Below are 10,631 nucleotides of genomic sequence, written 5' to 3'. Positions count from 1 at the left end.
ACTGTTCTCCCCCTGTCCCTACCCCAGTTGTGACAACAATGTCTCTAAACATTGTCAAATGGTCCTAGGAAAGGAGAAAATTGCCCCGGTTGAGAAGAGCACTGCTGTAAAGTAATGAGCCTCGGCTCTCCTGTCCACACCTGTCCAGTTACTACTTGGCCGCCACGCAGCCTTGGATCCTACAGCCCAAAAGGGAAAATGGAGGGAGGGTCCAGGCTTTGCTGGAGGGGCCTGGGTGAGTTCTGTTTGCTCCTTGTACCACCATCCAAATGGTGTTCTCAAATCTCTTAAGAGTCCAAAGAGGCTGAATAATAATATTGAAAGGCAAAAGGGCAAGGCATTTTTTAACACACTTTTTAAAATTTTATACCACAACTACAGGCTACTGATGTGATGTGTGTGTCACTGGGACAGATGGGGGTTCTCCATGGTGCCTCTGCCACGGAGGCTGCCTTTCCTGAGCATAATCCCCTTTTACCCTCCTGCTGCCTAGCAGGAGACAGGATGCTGATGGTGAGAAGAACACCTCCCTGCCAGTGCCTTTTAGCCCTCAGGATGAGAGCCCTGCAGCAGCACTGCTGTCCCTGCGCCTGGCTCTGGGGCCTTCCCTTCACCCCCACTCTCTCAGCACCATGGTGAGAAGAACCAGGTTTGCCTGTGAGGAGTTACGTACAAGGCCCAAGCTCCACAAGAACACTGCTGTTAATGGGCAGAGCCAAGGAAGCAGGATGACACAGAGCAGCAAAGGAGAACCGAGACTGTCGGTTTGCAAACAGACATTCACATGCTAGGTTATTACTGGTAATTGAGACCTACTTCCAGCTCCCACAGTCCTGCTTGGTGGACTTTCCACTTGTTGCTACGATCATCATCTTTGCTTTGGGTCTATCATGTGAAGTTAGGGTTTCAGGAATAAAATGTTTAATAAATCACAAAATGTTTTAGGCAGTATTTTGAGGTACATTTTAAAGTGGTATTTATGAAAGGAAAAGCGTTTTCTAATTATAATAAAGGCATAAATAAAAACAGGAGTGTACATCTTCGAGATCTTAGAAGCAGCTGATTTCAGAGAAATCACTGAAAGGTTAATGCTACTACAGTGATTTTTACAATATGTAATAATCCAAGTATACGACCAGGTATCGTGGCTCATGCTGGTAATCCCAGCACTTTGGGAGCCCAAGCTGGGAGGATTGCTTGGGGCCATGAGTTCGAGACCACCATAGACAACATAGCAAGACCCTATTTCCACAAAAACATAAAATAAAAAAAAAATTAGCCAGGTGTGGTGGTGTATGCCTGTAGGCCTAGCTTCTTGGGAGGCTAAGGTGGGCGGATCACTTGAGCCCAGGAGTTTGAGGCTGTGGGGAGCTGTGGTCACACCATGTCTCCATCATCATCATCATCATCATCATCATCATCATCATCATCATCATCCAAGTATAGAGTCCTGAAACTGAGAGCTCAAAACTCCCCTCTGCCACTTTTCAGCTCCCAGGGCTTGCTTTCTAATCTTTCACCATCATTATCCATGTATAGAGTCCTGAAATTGAGCAGCTCAAAATTACTTTTCAGCTGTGTCACCCAGAGCTTGCTTCCTAACCTTTCTTAGCCTCAGATGCCTCATCTATAAATGGGGAGTGCAATAGCACAAAAGGCTGATGTGAAGATTAAAGAAATATGCATCATAAGATGCCTGGCACAAAAATGGCAGTTTTTTAAACTGCACAATCTTGCTATATATAAAGAACTGGTTGTCAGGTATGTTACTTAAAAATAGTGACACCAGGCTGGGCGTGGTGGCTCACACCTGTAATCCCACTGTGGGAGGCTGAGGCGGGTGGATCACTTGAGGTCAGGAGTTCGAGACCAGCCTGGCCAACATGGCAAAACCTCATCTGTACTAAAATTACAAAAATTAGCCAGGCATGGTGGCAGGTGCTTGTAATCCCAGCTACTCGGGAGGCTGAGGCAGGAGAATCGCTTGAACCCGGGAGGCAGAGGTTGCAGTGAGCTGAGATCACGCCATTGCACTCCAGCCTGGGCAACAAGAGCGAAACTCCATCTCAAAAAAAAAAAAAAAAAAATAGTGACACCAATAACCTAAAAACTCCGTGCTACTGTTTTGCTTAGCACTAGGGTAACTGGTGTTGAAACTGTACAGACAGCTATTTTTATCATTTCTGAGATGAAACCGCAATCAACCTATCAGGAAAAAAGGAAATATCTCACCAAAGATTGCTGAAAGTCAAATGATACTACATTCCACTCAAACATTATATATGTCTCTTTCCTTTTATTCAGGAATTAATGTGATAGATTTATGTTGAGAGTAGAATATGAAAACTTTTGCATAGTCTGTATTTAGGCCAAGACTGCCTTTACTACTCAAGAAACTCCACAGGGCCAGTGAGGACACTGCAGGTGGCAGACATTTCCATGAGTAACACCTACAAGCACTGTGCTCACAGGACTGACACCGAAAAGGTCTCTTGGAGGGAAAGTCATGCAATATGCAAAGAAGCTATTGTCTCCGATTACTCAAGCCAAGGCTACAACAGTCGCCACAAATCTGCCAGTGATTTCCAATTGAGGCAGAACGAAAGACTTAAAGCAATAGTGGTTTTTTCCTCCACTGAGCTTTCAATTAGATAATGTCTATAACATTTATAAAGCTGGAATTATATAGTCAAAGCAAAAAACAGTAAGTGTGGTAAAACATACATAAAATGACCACTGAAGCCATTTTTAGGTGTATAGTTCAGTGGCATTAAGTACACTCACAATGTTATGCAGCCATCACGAAAATCCATCTCCCCAAACTGAAACACTGTCCCAATGAAACACCAACTTTTCATTCCCACTTCCACCAGCCCCCGACAACCGCCACTGTATTTTCTGTCCCTATAAGTTTGACTCCTCTAGGCACCTTATTATATAATTGGAATCACACAGTATTTGTCTTTTTGTGACTGGCTTACCTCCCTCAGCATAGTGTCCTCCAGGTTCATGTAGTAGCATGTGTCAGAATTTCGTTCTTTGTTCAGGCTAAAAAGTGCTCCATTGCATGCACAGGCAACATTTTGTTTATCCATGTATCTGTTTTTGGACACTTAAATTGCTTCCACCCTTTTGGCTATTGTGAATAGTGCTGCTGTCAACATGAGTGTAAAAAAATTTCTTCTTGTACACCCTGTTTTAAATTCTTTTGGGTTATATACCCAGGAAAGAAAATACTGGATCATATAACTGATTTTCTGAGGAACGACAGTACTGTTCATCACAGTGGCTGCACCATTTTACATTCCCAACAGCAATATACAAGGGCTTCAATTTCTCTACATCTTCACCAACACTAATTTCTGGGGCTTTTGCTAGCAGCCATCCTAATAGGTGTGAAGTTGTATAAAGAAAATTTAAATCTCATCATCTCTGAAAAGCAAATACACTTCCACCGTTAGTAGCCGACCTGGAGCCGGAGCCCCGCCCCCGCGTGGACGCCCACCCAGCGAGGGCGCTATGGTTGGCGGCCTCGACTCCTGGAAAGGCCATGGTCGCTGAGGCGACGAGCGGGGGCGGCGCAGCGCCGACTGGGACACTCACCCCGGGAGCCAGAGCCAGCACGAGAGGGGATGGTCTATGCGGGTGCAGGCAGTTCCAGGACTTGGAAACCAGGAGCCAAGTTTCGGTAGCCCACAGGCAAGCACCTGGTGAGGCGGGGCTTCGGGGCGGGGCTTCGGGGCGGGGCTTCGGGGCGGGGCTTCGGGGCGGGGCTTCGGGGCGGGGCTTCGGGGCGGGGCTTCGGGGCGGGGCTTCGGGGCGGGGCGGGTAGAGGGCGGGGCAGGATGGAGCGGCGGGGGCGGGTAGAGGGCGGAGCAGGATGGAGCGGCGGGGTGGGCGGAGCAGTGGGCGAGGCCTCCGGCGGAGTGGGCCTCGGACCGCCCTGGGTCTCAGCGCATGCGCGCTCCCGACGGCGACGCGAACTGTGACCATGGTGGCTGTGCTGGGTGGCCGAGGCGTGTGGCGGCTGCGGCTGCTGCCCTCGGCGCTGAAGCCTGGGATCCACGTCCCAGGGGCTGGACCCGCGGCCGCCTTCGGGTAATGGCGGCCACCCCGCCCCTGGGATCCCCAGCATAGGCGCTCGAGGGGCGGCGGGAGGGGCGCGCGACGACCGCCGGAGTTCCGGGCGTGTGGGCACTGGGCGTGGGCGAGGTCCGGCCACCCTGTCGCCCTTTGTGCCGCGAGACCCCGATCTTGGGGTGCAGCCGCGCTTGGTGCGCGAGTCCCTCGATCGTGCATGCGCCTCGGTCAGCCTAAGTTCTAGGAGTCCGGAGCAGTGGAGGCCTTGGGCCGTGGAGTGCAGCCCCTTCAGTGTGCAGACCAGAGAGACCCAGGGAGATACTTTTGCCCGTAGTATCGACTCACCCGTGACGAAGCACGGATTAGAATCCCGACACCCTTATTAGTCCATTGCTCTGTCCAGAGTCCACGCTGTAAGGGCATAAGGACAATAATCTCTTCTTCCTGTTATGTCAGAAATCAGCCTGAGAATGACTGTGCCCATTAGCTCTCTAGTACCGCTAAGGCCTTAATCACGGTCCCGAGAGTCCTAAGTCTTCTCTTTGCTTGCTGATCTCGTGCAAAAGAATCACATTGGGAACTGTGAAAATTCAGAATCCTGGGCCTCACTCCCAGAGGATCTGATCTCCATGTGTGGAGATGCCCAGGAACCTGCTTTATTCTCATTTGTCCTCCCACCTCTCCCCCATTTCAGGTAAAACAATAACAAAAAAACTGGATTAATTTCTGACCTTCCATCTTGAAAACGGATGCTCTTGGTCCCCATAGATACTGGGCACAAATGTGGATAGAGCGACATGAAGCTTGTTTTACTTTATTGTCTACATACATCCCTACACACATGCAAACGCACGTATACAACGAACGTACACAGTGCATGTGGGCAGTTGACTGTTGATGGGCTATTTCCGTAAAGTCAATACTAGATAGGTACACAGTGTTTAGAACTTTACTTGATCCAACATAAAAACTTTTAGTTTGAAAACTTGATTTAGAAGGAGAAAAGAGGGCAAAACTGACCAACTTTTAAAATTTCATATTGCAATTGACTAGCTCCTTTAATTTTAGAATTATTATGAGATGGTCAGGGCTATTTTGATAGATGGAAAAACATGTCAATGGCTACAACTGTATAAATGAACAGTGAAGATGATTATTTTTTCCAGTTTCCTGTTTGCAGAAAGGCATTGAAATAAGTAAGGTTACTGTAATTGTACATATATATATACATATATATATTTTTTTTTCTTGAGACTGACTCTCGCGCTACTGCCCAGGCTGGAGTGCAGTGGTGTGATCTTGCTCACTGCAACCTCCGCCTCCCAGGTTTAAGGGATTCTCGTGGTCTCAGCCTCCCGAGTAGCTGGGATTACAGGCACCCGCCACCATGCCCGGCTAATTTTTCTATTTTTAGTAGCAACGGGGTTTCACCATGTTGGCCAAGCTGGTCTCGAACTCTTGACCTCAAATAATCCACCCGCCTCGGCCTCCCAAAGTGCTGGGATTACAGGCGTGAGCCACCGCTCTCGGTCTACCAATATAGTTCTGATAGGTTATTTAATGGTTGAGGAAGGCCCCCTTCACCGAGTTGCATTGCAGGTCATTCTTCCTAAAATATCTCTGAAAAAACAGATTTCTCTGGATTTCATACTGCTATTTTATACATGCAGCTGCAAGTTGATATGACATATAATCTGGAAAACAAGCAGTGGTATTAGTTAATCCTGAAACGCAGCTGTAGCTCAGTGTCAGTAGGTAAAAGGACTCATGTAAAAACTTAGCTTCAGAATAGCCAGTGCCCAACCTACAATTGACTTGTGTTCCGAAAACTTGTTTGTAAGTCTGCTGTTTGGAACTTTGACCCTTATTTCAAAATCTGTAAGGTGATTTATTCCTGGGTCAGATCAAAAAAAAACCTTTTCTACCTGAAATTGTGTGTTATGTACAGTTATAAATATTAATAATTCACATAACCTAACAATCTTCCTAAAAAAAGCTTTCCAAGTTCAACCTTGGGATGCCCTGCCAGAGAATCAGAGACTGTCCTTCTGCTGACGCCTGCACCACACTGTATCTGGCAGTCAGAGTGCGGCCCCAGTGCCTGAGCCCTCTTAGGACTCTGTTCAGCCATGAGGTTAGAGAGGAATCACGGCCTTCGGAGTTCTGATGGCCCCGTGGCCACTTCCTAGCTATGTGAATGTGGGCAGATTGTTCAACCTCTCTGAGCCTCTTGCCTTGCAGCGTTTTTGTGAGCATTTGAAACAATGAATGTAAAAGCCTGGGGATATAATAAACATGAAGTAATTAGTAGGCACAATGGGAATATTTATATAATAGTACAATATATAAGAAATGTAAAAATAATCCATCAAGATTCATGTAAATTCAAGCCCTGAAGGTAGCAAATACTTTATTGTAGGCTACTTTGCAAAACATACACAAAAGAAATAGCTGAACATATAATATTGTAATAGCAGTTTCTTTTTTCTTTTTTTTTTTTTGAGATGGGATCTCTCTCTGTCACCAGGCTGGAGTGCAGTGGCACGATCTCGGCTCAGTGTAATCTTCACCTCCTGGGTTCCAGTGATTCCCCTGCCTCAACCTCCGGAGTAGCTGGGATTACAGGCACGCGCCACCAAGCCCAGCAAATTTTTTTTGTATTTTAGTAGCGACGGGGTTCTACCATGTTGGCCAGGATGGTCTCGATCTCCTGACCTTGTGATCCACCCACCTGGGCCACCCAAAGCGTTGGGATTACAGGTGTGAGCCACCACGCCCGGCTGATCCAAAGCTATCTTAACCATAGAAATTAATTTCTCAGAGGAATAGGGCAGGAATCATAATAAGTAAATGGCAGGGTCAGTATTGCCATTGTTTGCTGGCTTCGTTGATGCCCCTCTAATAATATTTCTGTAGATAAGGAGCTTATAGTTTGGTCAGACCTTATTACTACCCAATTCTGTCTTATTTTTCCAGAAATTGTGTGTTAAGATTAGATGTACCTGTGTTCAACACATCTGTTTCCTCGTTTGTTTCTTTTTTACTTGAGATTGGCAAATAAGATTAAACCAGAAGAGAAAACAGGACCTCATTTTTCAAAAGGACTGTGTTTCAGTTTTCTTTTGACTAAGGGCAGAGGTAGGGGTAAGGAGTATGTGAAAGAAAAAGATGTGCCGGGCGCGCCTGTAATCCCGGCACTTTGGGAGGCCGAGGCGGGCGGATCACGAGGTCAGGAGATCGAGACCATCCTGGCTAACACGGTGAAACCCCGTCTCTACTAAAAATACAAAAAAATTAGCCGGGCGAGGTGGCGGCGCCTGTAGTCCCAGCTGCTCGGGAGGCTGAGGCAGGAGAATGGTGGGAACCCGGGAGGCGGAGCTTGCAGTGAGCCGAGATCGCACCACTGCACTCCAGCCTGGGCGACAGAGCAAGAAAAAAAAAAAAAAGAAAAGGAGATGGTGGTTGATGTCATTGTATCGGCACTCCACCAGGAGAAGAGGAGCTCCTCCTTCTGGCGTCTGTCCTGGCTGGCCATCATGTGCCTCCTGTGCTTCCCGCAGTCATCTGTCTGATAAGCTGTGGGAAGTTTGGTGGGTCCTGGTGCGGGGGCCGTCTGTGTGCCCCACTGGTGTATATCCCAGGACAGTCAGGCCCTCCTGGAAGAGCAGCTGAGGAGAGGTTAATCAGAACACCTGTAGAGCACACATAATTCAGACAGGACAGACACTGGCATTGTGCCTGTCTTGGGGCATTGTCCTGTACTAAGCGTGGTCCAGTTAGATGCTGGATCCTAGGAGGTCTTAGGCCAAGGCGGGTGAGTGGCAGGAAGGAGGGCTCTTGAGATGGAGGCTTATGGACAGGGCTACTTAGTAGTTGACACAGACATGTTTTAACATTTTAAAAAATAGTAGGCCTTGTCAGTGCAGATGGGCAGTCTTGACTATGGCCCTCCTGCAGCAGGCCAGACAACACAGGATACCCTACAGCTAAGGAACAGCCTGGAGATCAGCACCTTGAGACCAGTCTCATCTTTGGGAATGTCACCAAGGCTGCTGAAGGTCTGGGTAGGTCCTCTGGGTCTGCTGAGGTGCAGACGAGTGGCTCCAGGGTTTTTGCCCCTGATGTCCACCTTCATTTCACTGCACCAAGCCCCACGCCAGCCTGCACTTGAGTGCCCTTGGCTTCCAGCTCACCAGCGTGTGCTGTGAGCCTCTGGCCGATTCAGCAAGCCTGCTAGGGTTTTTGTAGGGCGAGCCCCAGGCTGGTCACGATGGCGTATTCAGCATGAGAGCACAGTTCAGATTGGCAGTCTAGTAAAGAAGATTCAAACTCATGTCACTGTTCAGAATTGGAAAAATCAGAATAACCCAAGGAGCCTGCAAGGCAATGTGGAAGCGACTCATTCGTATACAAAGACAGTTTTATCATGTTAAATTAAATGATTTTCCTTTGGGGGTGCATTTTTAAACATCTCTCAAATTGTATTTTTTAATTGACATAATTGTGCCTATTTATGGGGTATATAATGTTGTTTCCATACATACAAAGTGTAGTGATCAGATCAGTGTAATTGGCATATCCATTGTCTCAAACACTTCTTATTTCTTGTGTTGGGAGCATTCAGTATCTTCCTTCTAGCTATTTGAAAAGATCTCTTATTGTTAGCATCCCACAGTGGCCCAGAACACTAACACTTACTCCTCCTGTCTACCTGCAATTGTGAATCAACTAAGAAATCTTCCGTCTCCCCTTTCCCCCTGTGGGGAAGGGTTTTTTCTCTTCTAGAACCTCAGTAACCTCTGCCAAAGTGGCTGTGAATGGCGTTCAACTGCATTATCAGCAGACTGGAGAGGGAGACCATGCCATCCTGCTACTTCCTGGGATGTTGGGTCTGGACACTTTTTAATGGAATGCTTTTGCATGCTGTAAAATCTATGATGCATTCACAATACTAGATGCCAAATGTTGATTATTAGTTTTAGTGCTTTTCTGAAGTGTTTTAATATTTGCTACAATCAAACTTAAATGACTTAGAAAGGTGGGTAACTTTCTACTGCTGTTCAGAATTGCATTTTTTATTCCTTTAGTAAAGTACCCAGTTTTCCTGTGCAAGTGCACTATGAAATCACAGTTGCCCGTAATTTGGGAGGGTGACAGGGGTCAAGGAAAGGGGTGTGGGAAGAAGGGGTAGATAAAGGAAGAAGGTGAGTGGGTAATCAGTCATCCTAGTTTGCCTGGCATGGGGGAATTTTCCACGATGTGGGACTTTCAGTGCTAAAACTAGGGTGGATTGGTCACTTGTTGTGGTTGATAATATATTCAGTTAAAATAAGAGGTAAGAAAAAAAACTCAGTTTAAGTCTTTTTACAAATCAGAGTTAGATTAGCATATTACCCTCTCTCAATGTATGGGCCATAATAAAACCTACTGGATCTCAGTCTCATTTTCATAACTGGAATTTAGATGTAGAAAGTTCAAGGGAAAAATTTCCAGTGATTCCAGGACATCCCAAATCTGGTTTTAAGGGCATTAGTATTGTTGCTTTATTTTTGATTTGGTAAAATAATCCTAATATTTAATCTCAATATCGATGGGGGATTGGTTCCAGGAAGCTCTCAGATCCCAAAATCTGAGGATCCTCAAGTCCCTGATATAGAATAGCACAGTATTTGCATGGAAGCTACATGTCCTCCTGTATACTTTAAGTCATCTCTAGATTACTTACCATACCTCATGCAATGTAAATGCTGTGTAAATAATTGTTATCTCAGATTGTTTAGGGAATAATGACAAGGAAAAAACCCTGTACATGTTCAGTACAGACTCAACCATCCATTTCTTTCCCCAAATATTTTTGTTCTGAGGTTGGTTGAATCCACAGATGTGGAACCCGTAGATAGGAAGGCTGACTGTACTTATTTCTTTGTGATTTGCTTCTTTCGAAAAGTGAAGTGCTGAAAAGGTTCCACTTGACCGAGCCTCAGCGGACCGTGGCACCGCTGCAGCTAGCGAGGCGCATGTGTCTAAATGGTGCTGGGCACCTTTGTTTGCCTTAAGCTGATGAATGAGGACATTGACTCTCATGGCTGATGTGGAGCTAAAGTTATCTGTAAAAGCATTTCCCACCTTAGCTTTCCATTATTTCAGTATTGCAGTCGTTGTCCGGGTGCTAAAAACTTACCAATTTAATTTTTTTTTTTTTTTGAAAGGGAGTCTCACTCTGTTGCCCAGGCTGGAGGCAGTGGCACGATCTCGGTTCACCACAACCTCTACCTCCCACTTTCAAGTGATTCTTCTGCCTCAGCCTCCCGAGTAGCTGGGATTACAGGTGTGTGCCACCACGCCTGGCTAATTTTGTATTTTTAGTAGAGATGAGGTTTCACCATGTTGCCCTGGCTGGTCTTGAACTGCTGACCTCAGGTGATCCACTTGCCCTGGCCTCCCAAAATGCTGGCATTACAGGCATGAGCCACTGTGCCTGTCCCCAATTTAATTTTTGTTTATGTAAAATATTAGCATGATTCCAACATAAAAAAAAATGGACCAGAGGA

At 46.3% G+C, this 10,631-nt stretch overlaps 1 protein-coding gene across 2 annotated transcripts in view; it reads left to right on the top strand.

Moving 5' to 3' along the window:
* The first annotated feature begins 3,949 nt into the window (after nucleotides 1-3,949).
* The window catches only part of BPHL (biphenyl hydrolase like), a 32,599-nt gene continuing 25,917 nt past the window's right edge, over nucleotides 3,950-10,631 (top strand). The window contains exons 1-2 of one of the 2 annotated variants that reach the window (XM_030929311.1): nucleotides 3,950-4,098; nucleotides 8,866-8,969. In XM_030929311.1, coding sequence (XP_030785171.1) covers nucleotides 3,992-4,098; nucleotides 8,866-8,969 — 211 coding nt within the window. In that variant the 5' untranslated portion in view covers nucleotides 3,950-3,991. Of the gene's footprint in view, nucleotides 4,099-4,198; nucleotides 4,775-8,865; nucleotides 8,970-10,631 lie in introns of those variants that run through there. The other variant, XM_030929312.1, reaches the window with a different exon arrangement.

This window comes from Rhinopithecus roxellana, chromosome 4 (assembly GCF_007565055.1).
Source record: "Rhinopithecus roxellana isolate Shanxi Qingling chromosome 4, ASM756505v1, whole genome shotgun sequence".
In the NCBI taxonomy this organism is placed as follows: domain Eukaryota; kingdom Metazoa; phylum Chordata; class Mammalia; order Primates; family Cercopithecidae; genus Rhinopithecus; species Rhinopithecus roxellana.
Note: the sequence above shows the minus strand (reverse complement) of the source record. Positions and strands in the feature narration are given on the sequence as shown.